General features: G+C 42.8%; 1 protein-coding gene across 1 annotated transcript in view; it reads left to right on the forward strand.

The window, feature by feature from the left end:
• Window positions 1-25,290, forward strand: part of myo1d (myosin 1D) — an 80,906-nt gene that overhangs the window by 34,285 nt on the left and 21,331 nt on the right. The window contains exons 12-20 of the mRNA XM_070851909.1: window positions 1,477-1,547; window positions 3,378-3,452; window positions 3,920-4,052; window positions 4,308-4,474; window positions 8,395-8,602; window positions 17,403-17,626; window positions 18,282-18,420; window positions 18,931-19,035; window positions 19,190-19,303. Of these exons, the coding sequence (XP_070708010.1) occupies window positions 1,477-1,547; window positions 3,378-3,452; window positions 3,920-4,052; window positions 4,308-4,474; window positions 8,395-8,602; window positions 17,403-17,626; window positions 18,282-18,420; window positions 18,931-19,035; window positions 19,190-19,303 (1,236 nt within the window). The remainder of the gene's footprint in view (window positions 1-1,476; window positions 1,548-3,377; window positions 3,453-3,919; window positions 4,053-4,307; window positions 4,475-8,394; window positions 8,603-17,402; window positions 17,627-18,281; window positions 18,421-18,930; window positions 19,036-19,189; window positions 19,304-25,290) is intronic.

Genomic DNA, 25,290 nt, shown 5'->3' on the forward strand with positions numbered 1-25,290 from the left:
TTGAATTAGCTGTTTGTCCCGGCTTCTAGTCTTTATGTGAAAAAGTGTTGAATTATTTCTTTAAAATTGAATTTAAATGGAACCAAGGGGCCATTTAAAGGTATACAATGATATCCAAATGCTTTTAGCTGTATTGGACATCCAGCCGTCCTCCACGTTATCCGTAGCTTTTATTGTGCTTCCTCCTGCACTCTTGGCCTTCTGTTCGTACATGCTAATCACTTCTCTCTCCTCGGGATTGTTATGAGAGCGTGGGATACACCCTTCTCTGTTTCTTATCTCTGATGTCAGCGTAATACCTTTGGTGAATCACACACACACACACACACACACACACACACACACACACACACTTTGCTGTACATCACAAAGTTACTTGTCAAAAGTGGATGAAACAGAAATCACGGTCATCAGAAGCTGTGGCAGACCTCTCCGCTCCCTCCCTGCTCTCCTTTAACTGGCCTACATACAGGCATCCATATCACACACACACACACACACACTTCACCTCGCTTCCTCTTCCTCCTCCTCTTCCTCAGTCCTTGTCTCACTGTCTCTTGAATTTTATTCATCGCGTCTCGCACATTCCTCTCTGTCCTGCTCTCCTCCTCTCTGTGAGACTTCATCCACCCTGACAGTGCTAGTGTTTTCTGCATCACTGCATCTGCTGTTGCAGTCGCTCGACCAGTTTTGCGAATCATTCTTACCGCTTGGTTTAACCTGTATGGAGTAATAACGACAGGGCTGCTTAAGAATACGGACATTTTAGTGGAAATTCACTGTATTTCCAAGGTGGACAATTTACCCAAAACATCCCGGTTTGGGAAAACCACACATCTTCAACTTCAGGGATGGTAGAAAAAAAAAAAGATATTGGAGTCGGATTTCTAGCAAACACGGATTAAGGGAGGCTTCTCCTCCTCTGCTCCAGGGTAGCTGTCGTATTCGTCACTTTACATTCGAGTCAGACTTTAAGTCACATAAATCGGGATTTCAGGCTTAACCTGGGCACTATTTCCCATAAGCATCCTCACCACCCTTCCTGCGCTGTAATAGAAGCTCTGGAACCAAGTCTTCATTGTTTTTGTCTTTTATGATTAATTCTAATGCTTCCCGTAAGAGTAAAATCCTTTTCTCTGCTAATGTATTAATCACATCTGGCTGAAATGCTGCTCTGCTGATGTTGTGCTTTCAGTGTTACATATTTCTTTTGTAATTATAGTGTGTTTGTGTGTGTGTGTTTTGGTTTTGCTGCACACTTGCTGTATAATGAAGACCATAAGGGCCAGCAATTGACTTTATTAGGACTTGAGACTTGCAAAAAGCTCTGATAATGGGTTTTTAAATGTGAACACTGTAAAATATAGATGTAATACTAACAGTAGCAGTCATTCTCAGATGAATGTTGAAAGTGTTTTTCTAGGACTAAAGGCTTTATGATTGCTCACTCTGCTCTCCGTCTGTCTCCCTCTGCAGCTCTCACCAACTGACAAGAGTCTGGAGTTTGACAGAGACTTTCGCATCAGGCACTATGCAGGAGACGTGGTGTAAGTATCTTAGAGTTTTATTTATTCAGGGAAAGCTTTTATCGGTGATTCATGCTCTTTTTTTCCCCCACATTTGTACATTTCTACATATTCACGTCTCAGTGCTGCCTACTGAAACCACAGTCTTGCATTTTTGGCCACTTAAAGAGCAGGTGGGAGTTTTTGGGCTCCTAAATAAAACTTGATGGTTGTTTTGTAGGTGCACCACTTATTCACACTTTCTGACTGTTCTTTTCATAACCCAGGCTCCTTTGTCTATTCAGCCCTCTGTATTTCCACCAGCCAGGAATTTGGACACATAATTCCTCCGAACTTTGAAGAAGAAAAACATCAATGAAATCTTTCCTCTTTTTGACCGTTTAAAGTGTGTGAAGATTTCACATTGTGTAATTTCTCACCCCCTGAAAATCTTGCTTTTGCTGTGCAGTGCACTTATATTGAGGGTCCAGTGCACAGACATGTGCTGAGTCATCAGAAAACAAGGTCTGCATTGTAAGTCTGCAGTAAAATAAAATGGAAAAACAGGATTGAAAGACATTGAAAATATCAGTCAGCAATTTTTCCCTTTATCAGAATAGATTCAAAGCTTAGACTCACACACTTAAGGACTCAAACACACACACACACACACGCAGATTGATGCACACACTTGAGCGTTTTAACAACATCTTCATTGGATGACGTCCCCCAAAATGACGGCACCACTTCCCAATTCCCAAAGTACTTGGACATCATTGAAATGAATAAATCACACATGCTAAGCCCTTAAAAAGTGCTCTCAGGGAAACGTGTTGAGCCCATTTGTGAGGGCTAAGTGTCTGCAACCCGGAGGGGGGGGGGACTCGGGCAGAGGAGCAGGGCCTGACTGGCAGGCTTGATTGATCCCTGAGCCACTTAGACCAGGCAATTGCACCATCTCTCAGCATGGTGTGTAACAGCTTTACTATTTATAGCAGGATCATCACCAACAGAACACATTAAAGCAGATATTAACGAGAGGTTATAAGGATTAGCTGATATTTAGATTAACTCAGTACATCCAGTGGCCACTTTATTAGGTACACTTGTTTGTCCTCCTAGTTAATGCTATTATCTGATGCATAGAAGTATGCGGACCCCCTTAAAAGGTTCAGATGTTGCTCAGAGCAAACATCAGAGTGGGAAATAAATATGATCTAAGTGATTTCGAGAGTGGAACAATTGTTGGTTTGAGTATATGAGAAACTGCACAATCTCTAGAGTTTACAGAGAACGAAACATCCAGTGAGCAGCAGTTCTTGTGCATGAAAACAGTCTCGTTGGGAGAAGACAGAGGGGAAGACTGGTTCAAGCTGACAGGAGGTTAATAGTGATTCTTAACATCACAACAATGGGATGAGGAAGAGCACAACACCCACAACACGTGGACGGACTGCAGCAGCAGAAGACAGCGGCTGGTTCCACTCTTCATCGGCTCAGAGCAGGAAACAGGAACAGGAGGCCACAGTGGGCACAGTCTCCCCAAAACTGGGCAGTAGAGGACAGAAGAAATCCTGTGACATGCAGATGTAGGATCAGTGCAGGCTACTGATGGGGCTGCTTTCAGGCTCCTTAACACCACGAGAGACTTGTTGAAAAGCCACAGCCTACCTGGGTATTGTTGATGAATATGTGCGTCCCTTTACGGCCTCAGTCAGGACGGGAGACTCACAGCATGAAGAAAGTGGCCACTGAGTGTAACTAGCTTGTTTTAGAGTTAAAGTTATCGTGTAGTTGTGGCATCACTGGTTAAGGACAGTAAGCAGGACATAACAAAACGTGTGTGTTTGTTCCCGCCTCCCTCCCCCACAGGTACTCAGTGGTGGGATTCATTGATAAGAACAAAGACACGCTGTTCCAGGATTTCAAGAGACTGCTGTACAACAGGTGACACACACACACACACACCCCGCTTCAATCACCTGCACACACTCTTCATTGTATTCATTGCAGCTCTTTGATTACATGCCACTCTTCTAGAAAAAACATCACGGGGCAGGTACAACTAATCTCCTCCTCCTCCTCCTCCTCCTCCTCCAGTGTTTTTCCTCTGCTGAATATAAATGTGACAGGTCTAGTAATTCTTGACTGGTCTAATGTGCATTTTATGATACTCTTCACACACGAGTGTCAGGATATTTGGACAGCAGCCTTTTGTTGACTTAATGGAAACACCGTTTTTGTCTACATTAAATGACATTACACAATAAGGTACCAGTTCTTCAAATCTAATAACCATCTTAAACGCAACATTTGAAAGATTTGAAAACAACCCTCTTTCATAAACACTTGTGCTGTGATTATTCTACTTGTAAAACTCTCCTTTTTTAATTATTTTCCCCTCGTGTGTCCAGTTCGAACCCAGTCCTGAAGGGGATGTGGCCTGAGGGCAAACTGAGCATCACTGAGGTCACCAAACGACCGCTGACAGCTGCAACCCTCTTCAAGAACTCCATGATCTCGTTGGTGGAGAACTTGGCCTCCAAGGTGAGGAGACGGGACTGAGAAACGGCAAATGCAAGCATGTAGTGGAGGCTAAACATGCGTAAAAGCCATTTACCCACCCGTCAAATTCTGATTAGGTTGATTACCAAAATAGTTTTTGCTTTTTTTTTGGTGTATTTCAACTAATTTATTGATAAAGTTTGCTTTGTGTTATAATTAGAAGGAGACCTTAACCTACTTTTTAAAGATATTATTCTAAGATAAGATAAGTCACTGTCGCCCTGTTACCCTCTGTAGGAACCTTACTACGTCCGATGCATCAAGCCCAACGATGTCAAGTCCCCTCTCCTGTTCGAGCAGGAGCGCTGCCGCCATCAGGTGGAGTACCTCGGGCTGCTGGAGAACGTCAGAGTGCGGCGTGCCGGCTTCGCCTACAGACAGACATACCCTCGCTTCCTCCAGAGGTACCCACAACATAATCACCACTCTAAGCAGCCCGGCCGTGTGATGAGGCCTGCAACGGTCATTTTCTTTATCGATTCATCTGTTGATTGTTTTTTTGGATTAATGGATGAAATGAAACATGGTGGAAATGACCATTATACATCACCAGAAACCACCTTTGAATTGTTGCATCTGACTCGACAGTTCAAAACCCAAACAGATTCAATTTATGATCATATATGAGATAAATCAGAAAGTCCCTATTAGTTTCCATCCACAGACTAATAGATTAATTAATCATCTCATCTCTAATTATATGAAAAAACTATGGAAAAATTCCATCTGTCTCCATCTCCCGTTCCATTTTACCTTCATTTGTGAATAAGACACCGAGATACTTGAAGTCGCTCGCTTGGGGCAGCAACTCACTCCCAAACTGGAGAGCCATGGCCTCCGACAGGACCACGTCATCTGCAAAAACAAAGACACAAACTAGACTCCTCAGCTGTGCCGAAACAAAACCAGAATCTGTGACGAGGGAGAGCCTTTGGCGGAGTCAAACACCCACTGAGAGCGTGTTTGTGTCACCCAAAGGCATATTACATAATTGAATGTATTGACAAGTCATGCTAGGGTTGTGATTTGAAGGTTAATTTTTGCTCATGGGACTAAGTTTAAAGTGTTTGTTGAAGAAGTGATTGAGTAACACTTCTTCCTTCACCTCACACTCTACATTTATGTGTTCTGGGCAAACTCACCGAAGGAAATGACTTGACAAGTCCTGACTGTGGGGTGTAAATATGTGTTGTGTAACCCTAATCAGACTGCTTCTAAACTAATCCTGCAGCAGCCACCATTACAAAATAACCCCTTCATCAGCATCATCTCCTGCTTTTATAGTACTTTTGTTTGGTACAAGAATAATATTTTTGTCCTCTGACCTTTAATTAAAAGCAGGCTGGGTTATAATTACTAGAGAGACGTTAAAACAATTTAATGTGCTGCAAAGGTTATTTTTTAATGCAATAAAGTAGGAGCCAACTATCATCAGTGACCGGAGTTAATAACTCTAGTTTTATTCATACTGTAGAAGCTCAAACACCTTTCATAACAAGTGTGTTTACATCCCAATTAGAGGCTGATACCAACATTCAAGGGCAGAACGTGCAGCTTATTTTAGAAGGACTTTTCCTCATATTTCTTAATTCTCACAAGAGCGTGAAAGCAATCAATAAATAAGATAGTTTGACTAAAACAAGACAAATATCTGGTGTGTGTGTGGCTGCCGCAGGCCTGTAATAAACCTGTCATTTAGACCCAATGACACGCGTATGACTTCCACAAGGCTGAGCTAGAGAGAGTGCGGCCAAAATTCACAGCTCAGTGACTGTTGTGAGTTACTCAGCATGAAGCACACACCTACTGAGCCGAAGAAACACAATTCTCACACTTGTGTTCAGTGACAGGCTGTCGTTTAGTTAGCTAACCACACATCCATGGAGATAACCAATCAGCACAAAGCGCAGCCTCTGAGCCAAGTGAGCTAAAGTTCATGCTTCTTCATGACGGCTATTTTGCGGCATTTAGCAGAGTTGTAGGTCTGAGAGGCTGTTAGCCAGCGGCGTGGCGGCCCGTCTTCTCATCAGTGTCATGTACTCGTCCTCCAGCGCACTAAGATTAGTCAGAGTCCCTCCAAAGCCAGAGGAGGGAGAAGGGGGTGTGATGTTTTCAGTTGGACACAAAAATCTAGTTAACTTAACAAGTTTCTCCAGCGTCAGAGACTTCCTTCCTTCAAGAGACACAAAAACCGGATATATTCTGATATTCTCTGATAGAAACAGATTACTGATGCTGTTTAATCAAGCAGACATTGCACATATTCTCTCCTTACAGCTGCTCATTGTTTTGTTTTTTTATTGAATATAGTTGGGTTTTGGACTTTTGATCAGACAAAAGATGATGTTTCACGTCGGGCTCTCAGAACTCGTGATGGACATGTGCTGTAAAAATAAGTTGCAGCTGTAAATATCTCTAATCTTCACGATGAAACATCTCCCACACACTAACGATAACAAAAAGAGAGATGAGAGTGTCAGTCAGGTCAGGGCGAGGCTTTAGCAAAGAACAGACGTGTGTCCTCGGTGTCTGCGGAGGACAATGGGAGCGATGCAAAGGCCTTGGTATCACTGCAACAAGCCTCTGACATCAGATAAGACCCAGAAAGCTCCACTCACATACTGCACTTTGACACATGCTTTGCCTGTTGTGTAACAGATGAGATCTTAAGCCCGACAGAATGGTTTTGATTTGTTCTTTAATGGTTACAAGCCCCCAAGTCCCCACATAACCCGCCAGAATTTCATCAGAATAGCACGATAATAAGCATGAGATTGTTGGTTCCTAACACACACACACACACACACATTATATGAACCAATGCTGCCAAGTAGTGCACACACACTTGTTGCAACCTTAACCTTATTTCCCATCTGCCACATTTGCCCACTGCCCTCATTGAAGCCATCAGGGTGGACGGAGGATTAGGTAACGAGTCCTTTGCGTAACATGCTATCCAGTGATCCAACTCTGTCGCTCCAATCCCTCCTCGACGATGTGTTTGGACTTGGTATTACATCACAGCCTCGCCAGTGGGTCGGCTGTGAAATGACGCAGGGATGCAGTCTGTTAAGAGGCGCTGGGATCTTTGGAAGACCGAGAGTGTCGTTCCTGCCTCGGAAAAGTAATATTGATTATTTCAACGTGAACTTTATGTTCCTCTGTGGTTTATAGTTTTGACTTGGGGGAGAGAAATGTATACAGAAGAGAGCGGTGTAACTTCATGGTAATTTAACTGTCAGCTTTTTGAAAATACATAATTATGATTCAGTAGCTTCAGTAGGTTGTCACTGTCCTCTTTGACGTCGCCCTTTTTCCTCCTGAGGAGTAATTTTCAGTCAAAGCAACCCGAGCAAATACAGCAGCGTTGCTTTAAGTGGAACACACATTAGTACAAGAGGGAGTTTTACTGCACAAGCTGTTTCAGGACAAACTCAGCTGTGGTGACCGTCCATCAAACCATACATAAAAGTTTGTTTACGAGAAGTAGTAGTCTTAAATTCATCAGTTTATGACTGAGCGTAGTCTCTCTTGCAACAGCTTCCACAGGTCTTAAAAACACCATAAGGCTGATGATTGAGAATAAAAATATGACGCTATAAAATGTGCTTTTCAGGTCCCGTATGTGAATCGAATTATGGCACTGTAAAGGCTCTTAAAAGCATAATTTGACCTCTTACCCCTTGTGTTGGGCTGTAGGTGCACTATGCAACAATTAATCCCCCTTTTTAATGGACTAAAGGATATGATTTCCATGGCACCACGCCAAGAGCAAAGTCCCATGCTTGCTTAGTGATTAAAAAGATATATATTCCAAAAGCTTACTTTTTTCCTCCTTTAGATACAATAAGATCTGAGGGAATGAAAATATAAAAGCCATTTTAAACCAGCACAGAGAAGACGCATGCATTATTCAATTTCAAAGACTCTAAGAAATTAAAGTCCTGGATTTGAAGATTTCTTTCTCACTGACAATGTTTGTGTTGTTCATTTTGCTTCAGCCCAGTAAAATACAATAAAATCCAACATTTGCTAACCAGCACTAAACACAAAGTGCTGGCTGACGGTAATGTCATTAGTTCTAGTTCAAGTTTGACCTGATGGTGGTCCCGGATGAAAAGTCACCAAAGTTATTACAATTCCTCCTGAAACATGAGGGGATCATGAGTGAAAATTTCATGGTGGTTCATCCGATATTCACACTGCTAGCATGGCTTAACAACAAATGTTTGATCTTTTAAGACGCTAAAAGTTTGCTTAGTGCTCCTTCCTGCAGCGATCTAGCTTCATTAGCTACATTTTCCTGACTTTGTCCCTCCTCCAGATACAAGATGATCTCGGAGTTCACGTGGCCAAACCATGACTTGCCGTCAGACAAAGATGCAGTGAAGAGGCTCCTTCAGGGTTGTGGATTTGACCACGACGTGGCCTACGGCAAAACTAAGGTCTTCATCCGCACTCCACGTACGCTCTTCAGCCTGGAGGATCAGCGAGTGGAAATGGTCCAGAGAATCGTCCTCTTCCTCCAGAAGGTGAGGGCCCGACTAGCTCATGGTAGCTTATGAGCTCAGATACTGACGTGACAGCCTGAAACTTCAAATTACTGACGCATTGTTGCTGTGACCCAATGGGAAGCTCATTTTTACAGTCAAATGTAAGAGGAAAAGCTATTGAGACGCCCCCTGTAGTCACTGATTACATTTCTGTCTTAATCATGTTTTTCCTCTTCCTGATTTTGCCTTGAGTTTCAACCAATGAACCAAATGAACAATATCTGTTTTCAGTATTTAGTGGCATTGAAAGAGTTCCTATTTGCAAACATCTGTCATTGTGAATATGTCTGATTGCCAGTCATTAACCACTATTATCTGACGAGGGCCTTCAAGCGAGATCATGAGGATGTTCTGGTTTCAAGGCCCAAATCGTGTTCTCATTGAAATTCACCAGCCCTTCTTCTGCATATGAATAACCTTGGAGACTGAAAAAAAACTCTACTCAAATTTTTTCTGCGAGTTATACAAGCACTGAGGTATTTTTGGTGCTAATGTAATCTTGTATAATTAGCGTTAGAATCTTCTATCTCTCAGGGTGACTGCCTCTTCTCTTTCTCTTCCTCTGTCTGAGTTTTCACCCACGCAGCTCTCGTGAAGTTGTGGTGATGGGTGGAGCTCAGACTTGTAATTTGAGATGTTTCAGAGTTTTATAATCATATAACCATAATTCAATCCCAGTCAGGTACCCGGGTTGCGTGTCACACCCTCTTTTTCTGCATTTTCTGTCGCTCTCTCTGCTGTGCGTCTGAATTAAAGTCTCTTAAAAAAAAAAAAAAAAAAGTGAGGCGTCGTTCCGCCATAAGCCTCCAGACCCACTTCAGTGCTGCTTGACATAAAGTCTCTGAACTATACTGGAGTCTATAGATGATTCACATATAGATAAATATCCACAATTCATTCAAAGAGTTGTTTTTTTAGGTGTATTTAATTCATTTTTACTGCCAGGAAATTATTTCTGTAAGACCAGAACTGTATTTTCGCTGTTGGTTCGTACCATTAATTTCCCAACACACAAGATAAACTCTCAGAGACAGATCTCAGTTCAAAGTTTTACTTGCAACAAGCAAGGAGTACAGGCAAAGATCTACATCTGCACTGAGCAAGTTCCTCCTCTCAGCAGTCCTCCGCCGCACCCTGCTCCCTCTCCTCCTTGCAGGGGCGGTTGGTGAGAAACGCAGGTGCGCTGACTTCTCACTGTTCAAGGCCTTCTCCAACTCTTCTTTATCTCAAGAATGCAAGCACAGTCTGACACATCCTACACCAACACACATCTCTTTGGTCTGTGTAAAGGTCACAGCAACTACCGCACAGTCCTGCATCAGGCTAAAACTTCCTGATAATAAAGCATAAATGTATTAACATAAGCGTGCCTGCACATTTTCTATTTCCTAACATTTACCACCTGAGAAAATAGTTCTTTTCCCCTCTGAGCTGTGTTGGTTAGGGTGTGGCCACGTGCTCTGCCTTTTTATGTGAAACATTCGATCATAATAGCAGTTTTGTTTGATTGTGATTTTGCTCTGTGATCAGTTTTTCCTTCCAGCTGGACATGAATCTGATCCGTGTTTGCGTGTCTCTCTATTCAGTTGTTGGTAGGCCCATCATGCGTCAGTGGTTTTGATGACACCCTCAGGCGAGAATGTCAGTATCTTGGCGTGATAATGGTTCGTGCGCTGACATGTGTCGGATCAGCGTGCAGAGCAGAACTTTGGGATTGGTTTGTAAACGTGGAGAGCCGCTCTGCCCGGCTGTCAAATCAAGGATGTGCTATGCAAATGGCCTGGATGCTTCAAAATGCCATGTCTGACTGTCAGTGAGGTCGCTCAGAAACGTCAACGCTTTGTGTGTAGAGAGAGTGTGCTCGCTGCAGGCATCATCTGGGCACTTAAAGCACTATATCCTACACCTGGGAGCCACTTGATTGACAAGTATACATTTCCCCCAACCTGTCATTACACCAGAATCATGTGGGCAGATTCCTTCCCACCATTTTGCCTTCTTGTTTCGCCCAGAGCTCTCAGACATGAAAGGGTTATCCAGCCAAATTAACTTCTGTAGCAGATTGATTGGTTGACCTTCGTATCGATCCGTATGACCCTTTGCAGGCTCTTCCCACAGACGGGTGTTCCTTCCACCTCTCTCTCAGGAGAATCCTATCTTGTATCTCCCAGGATAAGCAGGCTTTGATAACGAAGGGAAAGCCCAGAGGAATTGCAGCTTTTCCACCAAAACAAACATCACAGCGCAGCAGAGGTGTCAAGGCAGGCGTATTTAATCTTGCCCTCTGTCAATGTTAAGGCCAGGCATGCAGTATGTGCTTCACACACACATGCTCACCCATGCTACATACACTCACTGACACACAAAATCAAATAGTGGTGTGACAGCAGCATTGACTCCTGTATCCATCATGCTGCTACTCAAACAAACATCCCAGCCCGAGTCGGATCTGCTGCGCCAAGCAATCCCCTTATCAGCACCTGGCACACCACGCTGCCTTATGCCAGTCGGGACCACAGTGCCAGGACTGTCAGCCTATGACTGAGGCTCAGACACACTTCTTGTCCCTCCGTTTGCCTCATGGATTTATAATAATGCCACTTAGCTTGCCCCATCGAACAACTAAAAAACACCATCTGTGAATGTGCAACACTTCCTAAAGACAGGTTGAGTGACCCTCTTGTAGAGCCACTGCCTGCCCAGATTTGCAGAACATTGTGTGATTTTACCCCCTTTAAATTACCATAACCTCTCCTGCTTTGAGGAGATGGGGGCGGGGGGGTTGGCTGGAGGAAAGGATCGGGCCAGGAGGCTCCTTCACGGCTCCATTTAATCCTGCCGGTCTCTTCATCCTTCAGTCCTTTCTTCAGGTGCTCTTAGTAGCCTCATCCTTCCACTCTTAATGTGCTACAGTCACCCAATCCACCCAAACCTGAAATTTATTGCAATCAAGCCCCGCGGGTGTATTACCAGTGATACTGTAGCTCTACATCCTCCGCTGAAACCTCTACAATCTAATCATTACCACTTTAAGAAAAGGCAACTGGAAGCATGGCTTTAAAAAGGCACAAAACCCAATGTAAATACAGATGTTATAAATTATACATCGGCCACCCCCACCTTCCCTCGGTGTTAAAATGAATATTTCATAAATTCAAGATCAGCCATCCACATCACATTAACTGTTGGCGCTTGTCAGAGCAGCGACGGTGACGAGAGGAGAGACTCCCCCCTCGTGTATTCTGCTGCCTTAATTGCTTTCCAAAGCTTTACACAGTCTCTGTGCAGCAGTGGGTTTATCAGACGTGGAGAGCGTTATGTCTTGGGTAGTCAGTTTTCACGGCGTGGCCACGAGGGAGTTCGTCTGAGCAGGAGCTAAATGAAAATGTCCAAAAAGGATAAAAAAGCCTTTATTTTGTATGGTTTCCCGATAGATAAGTTGTCTCTTGAGGCAATAAATTGTGCAATGATAAATCAAATCTTGTTTTTGGGAGACTCCCTCTTTGTGTAATGTGTGGAAAGCTCTTAGCAGGGCAAGGCTAGCTCTGCCTCCTCTCTGCTTAACTGTCCAGAACTGATCTGTCTCCTGCTAGACCTCAGCAGAAACATGGTCTCTAATCCTCTGATCCCCTCTGAACCTGCAAAGCATTTAAGTTATCATCCAAAGCTATCACCTCCACAAATTGGGTGCGAACACTGTAGCAGATCACAGGAGGATCGCTTGAGGTTTTTGAAAACGATCATACGAGCTGAATTTGCAAGAGAGACGAGATGTGCTTCCTCTGTCCTCAGAGAAAGCTGAGAATTAAGCCTGATTCACAAATCTCCAGTATATTTGGTGTTTAGTGCTTATTATCCCGACCTTTCAAATGTCCTTAACCATGTAATCGATTTTCAAAGAAAGCCGTTTCAGAACAATCATATGAATTAACTGAATGTGTGCTTTCTGTCAGCCTATAAATATGGTGCACACAATAACACTGACTATCACTAAACTGTAACCGTGGGCCTTGCTTCATGGCAACTGATGGCTCACAACCAACAAATCCTTTATTTCAACAATATTTCAAGTCTGTCGCCGTCAATTCAAAGCATGCAGCTAATTATTTTTACCATTTTTATTCATCCGGTATTCAGTGTACTATCAAAGAGGATAAAGTAATCTTTTGGATGAAACATGCTTTTTTTAAAAGTATTTAAAAGATGAGCATTGTCAACATTTTATGAGGAAGGAAATGCTTTCAACATATTTGTGTTGTGCGTTTGTTAGAATGCAAAAAGGCACCTTTTTAATTTCTTAATTTCCTGAATTGACTCTTGCTGCTCTCACTGCAGCAGATTCAGCTCTTGTCAGTTTTTACTTTAGATGTTCAGGTTTCTTAGAAATTAAGAGAAAATGGACGCCAATTGATGCAAAATAAGGAAAAACCAGCTGTGCAGTGTAGAGAACAAACTGTGTGTGGACATAATGTTATGTTAAGACCTGCACTGATACTGTAAGGACGAGCTGACTCTTTTGATGGATGGATTGTTTACTGTATTCATGCTTAACATATTCAATACGTTGATTTTATTGTGTGTCCTTCAAACCTGTTTGAATAGTGTGTTGTTTTAGGCTCGTACTGCTTACCATTGGCAATATTCTTCCAATCTATTTTTGTCAATCCCATCTAATTGATGGATGGGCGGTCCAGAGCCATTCAATTTAATCTCCAATACTGTCCTTCTTAATTAGACTGTATTGTTCAAGAACATATTAGCTTCACATCTGCGCAGTGCATTAGCCCGGAGCTAAAAATGACATAATACTGGGAGACGTGATTGAAGGAATGAGAATCCGTGTCAGTATAATGGTGGTTATACTGGTGGGAGTGTGCCGCTCACCCGAGCACTTTATTGATTTATGATAATGACTGCTGGCCTGTGCCTCGGCCCGATCTCTCCCTATGACAGCCTGTGGTCGGAGCGCATTGCGGCCTCACTAAATTGTGTCACACACTCTTGATCCCGCCTCCCTTCGCCCACCGTGTGCTTCGAGCATGTCGCAGGGAAACCAGTTCAATATCCCCAGAGGATGTGGAAACTCAGGCGTTCAGCAGTGAATGGCAGTCAAGTGTGCAGACCAGCCTATCTGTCTTTCCGTGGTGGACTTTGGACAAGCTATTTGTTCCCTGTAGGTATGGGGTTGTTTTTATAGTGGACCTTTTAAATTGCCAACACTGCAGTTTGGTTAATGGCCTTTTATTAGAGCCGCAGTCCCAATACTTTCAAGATTAAAGGCATTCATTAGCCAGTAATGGGACCTTTCTGTGTTCTGTTTTGCTCGACTTCTAAACCAAAACCTTCCAGCTCACCAGTCGCCCTGGCACATGTGATTTGTGAGTGCTTTTACCCAGTATGCATTTCAAACCAGCCAGCCCACCAAATAAAATCCCAGCAATCTGTCCCGCTTTGTTGAGACGAAAGATCCCCAATCTGGCTTTGATGAGCTCGTAAATCCCGGCCGTGGAGCGTGGTGAGGGCAGGCTCCATGATGGCAGAGTCTCTAAAAGGATGATCAGATGGCTTTATTGGCCAGGAGAGTAAGGGGGCAGATCGTCAGGGGCCTTGTTATTGGCCTGATTTATCCACAATCCCTGGAGTGTCATCTTCATCAGCTCACCAGCGTCATCACAGCCGGCCTACTTCGCTGTTTGAGAAGCAGAAAATGTGTTTACGGTGTGTGTGTGTGTGTGTGTGTGTGGATGGCTCCATCATAATTCTAACCCCTCGCCACTTTCCACCTGTCACACACCTTAATGAGGCTCCAAAGACAGTGGAGACATTTTATGTCTGCCGGTATCTGATTCATTGTTGCTTTATGGTCTTTTCTCTCTCCTGCGTCGCCTCCCACCTCCAGCCCCAGTCGTTTTCAATTTAATTAGTGATTTGTAGCCTAGATAAACACAGTTGTTGATCTGGCGTAGGCCCCTCGCACCATGTGGATATTATGCAGGCAACATCTCAACTGAGCTTGAACTGAAGATCTAATTTGGCCACTTTTCACTCAGTGTATCACATGAGCACATATGGCCGTGGGACTCCGTCTATGTGGGAGGGATAGAGGGTTTATATGCTGAGAGACTATTTTATAATGAATAATTATAGAGATCTTCATCGGTATAATTAGTTGAATGTTTAATACTGTACAGAATGCACTAATAAGACCTTTGTGTTAGAGAGGGTCTCATTCCTGCACTGACAGCATCGACCTTTATTACAACGTTTTGGTCATGGACCCTCATCAGGTGCCTCAACTGTTGCTTTCTCTCACAGTAAACGAACGAATGCAAACATGATGACTACCATTAATCACACGGCAGCGACAAGGCGAGCTTTCATATCACTGAAAGTCACTGGCCGAATGTTGAGCACAATTGCTGAGGAGAATACTGCGAAATAATTGCTGTCTGTTGTTGTGATGGAGCTGAATCGATTCTTAATTCTATATTTCCTCCTTAAGTAACATCACTTTTAATTACTGCTCAGCTTCAGTCTTTTTTCTGGTAATAACGTGCAGATAACTTTTTACTGATGTATACTAAGTGGTTGCTGTTTATATGAATTTATGCTCTGTAAATTATCGAGTCGTGGAATAAACAGGAATTTGTTTTTTACAAGTATGAGAGTAAAATCCTGGAGGAAATATAATGAAAAAGATGCACACAATAGGAAACAGGAATCACACAAAATGGTGATATCTATATGAAATGGAGCTCAAACATGAAAACAGCACGTCCACTCAGAATAAGTAGTGTTTTCCCACATAACTTTTATTCACTATCTTTAACCTGACAATTTAATTGGCTAGTATTTACACCAGGGCCATTTTGACAGTTATGTTTGACCCAATGCCGGCTTTCAAAGCTCTGCCTAATTTACTGTAACACTCTGAATGCAGTCTGAATATAAACAAATACAACTTTTAACCTTGTTCATAGAGACATCTAAGTGAGGTGCAGTCAGGAGCAGGCAGTAAAAATCCATTCATTCCTCCCACTACTGTCACCCCGAGCATGTTAGAGAGTCATCTCAGGGGTCGATTAGTCATGAATATGTAGCTGCTCCTCTTTTCTCACTCTCATCCATTATGTATCAGAGACAGTGCAGCAAGGAGGAATCAGAGGATAAGGTCGTCAACTGCCATTTTGCCAGGGAAGCACCATTTGAGACTTACAGTAACACAGTTAAAGGAGCTATTTTATACCTGAGTAGATGTCAGTTGCTCGGCATAAACATAGAGAAATCTTTAGACATGACTGCAGTCTGCTTTTTTTCATAGATGAAAAATATTAGTTCTGTATTTAGTAGTGCATTTGTAGTAATATATAAAAAAACCCTTTGAAGAATCAGAGGTTGCGTGCTCAAAGATCAGTCTAGCAGGGTTTTATCTCAGATTGCTGGGTATAACACGTAATTACAGAAAGTTAAGGGCTTAAAAGATCCAAATATAACCTTTATTTTCTGAGAAAGACAATAGGACCAGGCTGGCTTGGCGATTAGATGGCTGACTGACCTTCTTTCATCGATCTCAGTGTGAGTCACCCACAGAAGCAGACCACCCTCTTTCTAATGCTGCGAAATAGATCATTCACTCATGGCTCCCCTGCGGAGCCAGCCGGCTCCATGTTACATTCCTTTAGTTAAAAGTGACATTTCACATTAGAGAAATAATGCCAAAGTACAACCTGAGCACACATTTGCTGCTGATGTGGTTAAAATCTTATCATCTGGAAATGACATAAATGAATCTGCAGCTTACATTTTCCAGTGTTGCATGATTTATCGTCTGCAAATGATTACACCACCAGTCTCATCAGGTGAAAACAGCCTCCTCCACACTTTTAATATGCAAATGCGAGAAATCCTTTTCTGTGCCTTCGGCCACCCCCACACTTTGAGAGATTAAATTGATCTCCATGATTATTCAGCATCACACTAAGATGGTATCCATGACTGAGCCTCCAGTGCAGTGTGCAGTAGGCCTGCGACACTACCTGCACTCTATTAATGTTTATTTATGTACAGTGTAGTCAAATAAATGTGTAAATAATTGAGAGGTTGCAAAATGCAGGAAAGAGGGAGAATACAGTAAAAAGGGAGCATATGGTGGTGATTTTAGAGAGTGGATCAGGAGTTATGGTTCCCTGGGGTCCCACTTACATCTATTATTCATGCTTTAGAGGGTCTGATAGCCACTCACCCTATGTTTGGTTACAGGCAGGCTTGGGGGTCCTTAATTTAGCCTCTATTTTTGTCTGAATTCATGCTATGCTAACACTGAACAAGCACTAACGTATAACAAGTAAATACATAACGACGTACGATGACTTCCAGTGGTGAGTAATGGAAAAAAACCAGCAGTTTGATGCATTGAAATGTTTGTATAGGAGCTATTACAGCAATATAAAGCTATATTTATACATATGTTCCACACTGTACTTTTAGAACAGAGACTGTACTTCTTTAAGACCTTAAAATAACCAGTTAGTGGTGGATATTCTACTAAATAAATAAAATCTAGATACATCACTTCTAAATGTGCCCTCATGCACCTCTGCTGCAAAATGGGAACTCGACTGATTTCTGCACATACAGCTCACTTTAAGTCTTTGTGAGTCCTCTCAGTTCTGAGTTACCATACTGACCATAATGTGACCCAGGAGCAGGAGTGTCTACCTGTGTGTGGGTACTGAAGGGTCCCGGTCTACTTCTTCATGATGCTGTCTCGCCTGTCCAGGTGTGGAGGGGCACCATAGCCAGAATGCGATACCGGCGGATGAGAGCAGCCCTCATCATCCTGCGAGCCTACCGGCGCTACAAGGTCAAGTCCTACATCCGCGAAGTCAACCGGCGCTTCAAAAACGTCCGATCCATGAAGGATTACGGCAGGCACGTGAAGTGGCCCACGCCCCCCAAAGTCTTGCGGAAGTTTGAAGAGGCCCTCAAAAGCATCTACAACAGGTACTCAGAAAAAGATATTGTAACTATTGTACCTCTGCTAATATTTCAACTTAAAGGTTCTTGCCTTTCAAATACAAACAACAAGCTGCTGTATTCGTGCTAACAGATAAGGTTTCATTTTTAACAATTCAAATTTAAACTTAAATATTTAACGGCAGAGGCAGAACCGTTTTGAAAAATAAAATGTTTTAAATTGTTTTCTTTTGAAGAAAATCACTTTCCTAAATTGGCTGCACTAAAAGCAGATCTGACCCCAAACGCAGGAGAGAACACGTTGCCTCAAGTCGTCCAGATGAGTCCATTTGAAGCAACTTACACATGTTTCCTTCTGCCTTGGGCTCACGCTGGGCATTGATTTCTCTTCCCCCATCAAAGACTCATCACAGCCTTTCATCCCAATGTCTGTTTGTTTGCTTTTTTTCTATTTGAAGCTGGGCGCAGAAAGAAAATAACCTTCCTAGAGAATGATGCTGGCTGTCAGGATCTGTGAGTGAAAGGCCAATAAGTACGGTACAGCTGGGGTGTACTGCCGCTCCAACGGACCTAACTATCAGGGCATTGTGCACTAACCTGGATGGAGAAAATCGATTTAACTCTGCTCTTACTTTTCTCTTTGTGTGTGTGTGTGTGTGTGTTTGTGTGCGTTTACCTCCAGGTGGTGGGCTTGGACTCTGATCAAAGGCCTCTCTCCAGAGGAGGTCCTGCAGGTGAGGGCCAAGGTAGCCGGTCTGGAGGCTCTGAAGGGCCAGAGGGCCGACTTGGGTCTACAGAGGGCCTGGGAAGGAAACTACCTGGTGAGTGAGTGGGATGGCAGTGGTGTGGCGGTGGAGTGTGTACGTGTGTGTGCATGTGTGTTAGAGGGAGAAAACTAAACACAACAACAGACACACAAAAAAACACAAGAGAGCTTATTCACTCTTTATTCAGATAGTTTCTGCTTTACATCAATTTTAAACCTAATTGTTTGGCAAGTTCTTGTACGGCTGCTCATGTTCAGACATACAGTAACATCGACGTACCATAAGTTAGCTTCTTTTGGGGGGTTTATACCTTTATATAGTGAGGCTAGATATTTCCCCCTGTCTCCAGTCTTTGTGCTAAGCTAAGCTAAGCTAAGCTAACCACCTGCTCACAGTCATAAATGAGAAGGCGTGAAGCCATATTTCCCACTTAGTCTGCATAAGACTGGAACTCCTCTCCCACATCCTCATCAATACTTGATAAATGCCAGTGCAGCTTCCGACTTTTTGTAAATTAAGCTGCAGTGTTTGAACGGGCTTCCTCTGTTTTTCTGTGGCCGGCAGAAGCGAGACAGCCCTGATACAGCGGCAGCGTTTACACTGGTCTCCAGCGAGCTGCAGCGGAAAGACAAGTTCATGAGAGTTCTGTTCTCCTGCAACGTACGAAAGGTAGAAGGCTTTCAGAGCAACCACATGTCACAAACAAATAAACCTAACTGCTCTTGGTTTGCTCCATCTCCCAACAGGGTGTTTAGATTTGTGTGTGTGTGTGTGTGTGTGCACATCCTGTGGGGCGACTAATGAGGAGCTTTGTGTTTCCCAGATCAACCGTTTCCACAAGGCGGAGGACCGGGCTGTGCTAATCACTGACCGCCACCTGTACAAGATGGACCCCATGAAGCAGTACAAACCCATGAAGAGCATCCCCCTCTACAACGTATGACACTCCTTTTCTGTAACAGCCTCCTTTATTGCACACACAGGGTCATTCCAAACAGAGGGCGGCTCATTAGACACAGGTGAAATAGCATTTTACTCTAGAGAGACGGATCTTCTCGATGCAGATCCACGAGACCCTGTTTAATACGTGGCTGATGGATCAATGTGCGCCACAACAAGAGTGATTTAGACAGAGTTGCTTTTGATTTGAACTGAATTACATGTCACACACTTGAGCAACTTTAAAATGACACCCCATAAATCATATCAGCTCAAGGTAACGTCGCCAAAAGCACAAGAGTCTTTTGTTCTTGCTGCTACTGCTGAAATGAATCTCATGTCAAAATATCCATATATGAATAAGAAAGGTGAATGAAGTCAACGTGCTTTTGACAGACTGTGTTTTTTTTTGCCTCCATTAAGCATTTTGACCGTTTAATCACGTGGATTCTTGAACATTTTACTGAATTTTCAGCTATGAATTCAGGCAAAGCACGTTTATTTGCACACAAAGGAAATTCAGGGTGCTTTACAGTACAGCAGTTCCCAACCTTGGGTGTCCGGACCCCCACAGGTGTTTAGGGGATAGATGGAAGTGTTGATTTATAGGGTTGGAAGAAAGACAAACTATAATTCTGCTTTAATGACAGAAATACCTCCCCATGCCTATAAAAGTAATTCAGATCAAACTGCTCACAGCCCATAGACGACCATCATGTGATGAGGAGTTACAAGAGGTAAAAAAACAAAGAAAGGGAGTTTGAATAAAACATTAAACCACCAAAAAAGGATTGAAACCATTAATTAAATCAAATAAAATTAAACTACATACTACAAGAGTGTGTAGTTTAATCCTAATCCATCGAGGGATGTGGAAATGAGCAGTAATAATTTAAACTCTGCTCCTATCAACATATGGACCAATCTACCTCTGGCCAAGTTCAGCTACAGTGGCTACCTCATTATCATAAGAGGTCTCCCAAAGGTCACTCCCACAGAATCAATACGTGGATTGGCTTGTTTGATTATTGAAGACTTGCTGCTGTAATAGGATTATTTAACATGCGTCTAATGCTGCACATTTAACTTAAATGTCTATAAATGTGCACACACTGTAGATTACTACATGCTAATGTTGAATACTCAGACCCCGGCTAGTAAGAAAATATATATTTTAGATTGGAGGTTTCCAGAAAGCTGGTTTGGGAGGATGAGGCATCATTTCAGTTTGAATATCTATATACAGACTAGCATAGCAAGTAGAGTATATCTTCTTTACAGAGACTCTTGTTTCACTATGACCATCAAGGTCATTTCACAAGCAAGATTAGCAAACATTTGGTGATTCCAGTGTCTCATATTTGCTTTTATGTATTTGATTTTATGTTTTATATCATTAACTGAACATTTTCTGACATTTTAAACACTATTAGGTAATTTATTTTATCGAGAAAACACTTTTTACAAGAAATGTTTATTTTGTACAACAGAGAGACATCAGCTATATGATATTTTGGTCTTCCGGTTGACTTTTACATTCCTTTTTTATATGCTGTTGTGTGTCAGATTCATAAAAGCACAGGGAAGCAGTCTGAGTGGCCTCCTGAGGCTGTGGAGAGGTGACAGTTTTATTTCTGATTCCCCACCAGCTTGTTATCCTGTGGCAACATGTCAGTATGCAAAAGATCTCATTCAGCTCTACAATTCGCTGGTTTTAACTCGCATTCACACTGTGATAGGCCCATTAAGGGCGCTCCATGCACACGAGGCGGTTTCCATGGCAAACATGTCCTTTGTTTGTGTGTGTTGACTGCTTGTTTCTTTCACAAGCGCTGCCTGAATCTGTTGCATTTAAGGTTGATTGTCTTTTTTCTTTCCTTTTCTCTTGTTTTCAAATGTCAAGATATTCCTTTAACCACCATGGCTACATGCCTGAGTCCACCCCCTCCCCCACATTTAACCTAAACCTAACCTTAATCCTAAAACCAGCCCTTTGAAGCCAAAATGTCCTCTTACAATATAAAAATCAAATAGATCCTCACAAACAGACTCATTTACGCAGCTGGAGGTAAACAGATCATCATTTCAAGAAAACAGAGACAAAAAGAGAAAGGAAAGCAGCTTTTTAATCACCAAATTATTGATATTGATGTTTCTGATTTAACAATCCCTGTTGTTATGCTATGCTATGACATAAATATCACCATTGGAGTTTATTCGCCCCGCTGACCTTGGAGATGAGGCAGAAATGAGACAGAGTGAAGGTGTAATGCATTAATCTCTGAGGCGGAGACGCCCCCGTCGTTTGGTGAAATGAGTGAGATATGAGGCCGGTGTGCAGTGACAACTGTGACAAGACACCCCAGTGTTCAATCTGACAAAGCGACAAGGAGGAATTAGAGTGCTTGGAGACGGACACCCAGAGCCTGTATCGCTGCATCTGGAAGTGAAGCGGGGAGATGGAGTCGAGACAGATGGTGGCAGAGAGGGAGCAGCATGAGTTAAGGAGATTTTTAGTTATTGTTCATTCAGAGACAGGGAGTCTCACACACACACACACACACACACACACACACACAGAGTTGATAGATGAGGCTCAGTCCCATACACAAGGCATATGGGGGAGCCATCAGTGTTGTAGGAAGACAAGGGGGAGGGCATGGTATGGTTTGCAGCTTTCACACATTGACAGTGACTAAACCAGAGAACTACAGTACTACAGTACCCACAAACTCCACATACACATTATAACCAAAGACCTTTACGGCCATCAAGTACCGCACGTTTAACCATAAAACAAACATTTCTGACTATATAAGACACCCATAAGACCCCACAACTCAATCTGATGAAACAATCTTTTAACAGACAGACCAGCACTTTGTTGGTTTTGGTTTTTTTCTTTGAAAAATATAGAATAATGGCAAACTTGTCCTTTACGTAAGTACATTCACTATGGATTTATAACTTGCTCTAGAATGTTTAAGCGTCCGTAATAATATAAATCAATGAAATACAACAAACAGTTCAAGTGAAATAATACGTTATAGACTCTAGTCCATACGTCTACTGTACAGACAGCTTTTTAAAAGTGTTTTTCTCTCAATAATTTCCAATTTGTCTCCAAACCCATTGGTTCCTGAAGATCTAAATCTTTAGATACACACAAATATGTTGTTTCATCTTATAAACAGCACAAAAGTATTATTGGTTTTGGTGTTTTCATGGAATTTGTTGACAATAAGAGAATTATAGAATAAAGCTTGCCTCATCATTTATAGTTATATGTTTTAGCTAATGATTGTGCTCGTCAGTGGAGAGTCGCCATCACATTTCTGATTCTAACCGCTGCCTTGCTGTGTCCATAACGGAGGACCTTTTTGCACAGTAAATGTCAAGCTGAGTGTGTGAGTGAATTGGTCAAGGTGAAAAAGGGCAAAATTGGGTGAGAGCGAGTGTAGAAAGACAGAGGGGTGAGGAGGCAGAGATGGAGATGTACTGTAGGCTGAGAGCCACAGCAGCGTGACGTGGAGCTATCGATCGGAGAAGGTCAAACAGAGGGGAAAGCAGTTAGCTCATTGTTGATTAGCACTGATAGGCTAACACCACAGCACCCCCCCTGGCTGCCCCGTACGGTGTATTTACTGCTGCTCCTGCAGGGCAGCAAAGGGAGAACAGCCAGGCTGATAGATGGCCAGCACTAGCCAACAACTGTCTGCACAAAGGATTTAAACACCAGTTAATGCCTGTGCAGCACAAGTGAGATCATTACGCTTTATTTCTTCTTGAATAAAACAAATACTGTTGAAGAAACAGTGAAATATCCATTCTGCATCAGTGGCTCATCTCTCTGCCGATCCCCATCTTTTCTTTCCTTCTTACATCCCATTTTTTTTTTCCTTCTATTGCTGCCTCCCCCTCCTCCTCCCCCTCCTTCTCCTCCTCCCCCCTCCCTATCCTAGTGCTGTCTTTCCCCTCTCTCCTCTCTCTGCTGCCGCTTCTCTCTTCCCGTTGTTGTCATGCCAACTTCCCGGGAGACAGTGTTGTCATGGATACCGAGCGGTAGGGCAGGATCAGCTGATGTCTGGTGTCGTTCAGGCATGTGCACAAATCGCTCTCCTGTATGTGCGCTCCTTCCCCACCGAGGCTTATTTGTGATCCCTGCGGCTCTCGTTCTCCTCGCCCTTTTTTCCGCCTTGTTTTCTCTCTTCTTTTTTCTTTTTTTTTTTTCACTCACCCGTTGATCCCTTCACTTCAGCCTGTTTGTTCTCCACCCAGCACCACCCACAGCTGCAGTGTGGCCATATAGACTTTGTTTATAACCTAAGATGAATTGTGTGTACTCTCACGGATGGGTTTTTTTAGCAGGCTGTAAAAATAACCTGCTGTCTGTAAGCGGCTCTCAAATTACACAAACCTACTAACACAGCACACGAGATCACGATGAGAAGGTGATGAAGCGTTCATCCATCACACATGCTACTTGCAGGGGAATGACTCTGTAGACATGATTGGTTGGCTCACTGGTGTCCTCTTAGCCTCAAAACGTGAATGGCTGCACAGCTTAGCTCTGTTTATTAATTTAACCACAGAACCCCCACCCTTGGATCTTGCTGTTTTTCCCCTTCTATCTTTACAGGACTGTTGAGATGTCTTATTTGACCAATACGCTTTTCCCATTGGAGAACCTGTTGTTCAGATTTTGTCCTTTAGTCAGCCGCAGAGCAGAGTGGATCAGACCAGAGAGCCCTTGACAAAAACCATCGTGGTCCTGCCTGCACATTGGAAACTACACAGTGTCCAGGAGTTTGCTCACTAGTGCTCTCCATGAAATACACCCACTGGTGTTACTGCTGGGGCACAAGTGCCCCTAACAAATGGTGCAGTCCTCTTGGGCCAAACAGAGACAAATATGTCAACTTGTTTGAACCTGAAGTTGTGATGTCTTCCTTCGGTGTGAAGGAGACATAATAGAGTGGTGTGATGCATAATATTCCCAAACTTTCATGTACATGTAAATGTATGTTTACATGTTTAGAGAAGACACACCCGTAAAGATTTTATAGAAAGGTCTTTTAATAACACTGACAAGAGCAACATGTTTCACTTCATCGGGCTTTTTTATATTTTATATTTAGTGCTGTCTGAAGTGGTGTCACTTCAGTGGACAATTTGAAGTGGACAATTGTGAGACAAACGTGAAAATCTCTGCTCTGCAATCCACATTTTTGTCCACTGATGGAAGGTTTAAAGCCTCAGCAATCCTCAAAGATGGCCTCCAAATTCTGTCAGTGTCAGAAATGTATGACCAAATTGACCTCACATCTATAAATGACCCAGAACACACAAGCCGATCGCTCTCTTAGCATTTTTTTCCTATTTGCATCTTAATTCAGACTACAACTAATCTGCTGATTATTTTCTCGATAAATTATTTGCTCCATAAAATGTCAAAATTGTGAAAATGGGGAGCAATGAGGCAGAAAAGATACTTCACAAACTCCTGAAGTCCAAAGTAGCTTGTTTTTCAGTCTAGAACCCAAAGACATTCAGCTCACTATCACGTAAGACAAAGAACAGGAGAAAATCTTTCTAACGGAGAAGTTGGAGAAGGTTCATCAGGCATTCGTTGCACAGTCGAACGCCTCAGTTGATATGATATAGTCTGACACAGATAGCGACCAAGATTTTATCAGGCCCGTCTCGCTCTGTGTTGCTTGCAGTGAGCCTCCAAGATCGCTTTTATCTCCGCTCGTAGGAACCTTTAGTTATCAAGACAAATTAACGCAAATAAGTCGGACTTCAGTAACGAAATGTTTCATCCTCAAGTCTCGTCAGATTGTGGGTCGGCCAGACGAACACTCGAACAGATGGCTGGGCAGACAAATGCCTCTAACAGACTTCCTACTTGGGGTGAAACTGATTTGGTGAATCAAGACAAAAAATTAGACAAGGAAACGAATCAGAATGTATCATTACCCAGCT

Source organism: Pempheris klunzingeri, chromosome 20 (assembly GCF_042242105.1).
Source record: "Pempheris klunzingeri isolate RE-2024b chromosome 20, fPemKlu1.hap1, whole genome shotgun sequence".
Lineage (NCBI taxonomy): Eukaryota > Metazoa > Chordata > Actinopteri > Acropomatiformes > Pempheridae > Pempheris > Pempheris klunzingeri.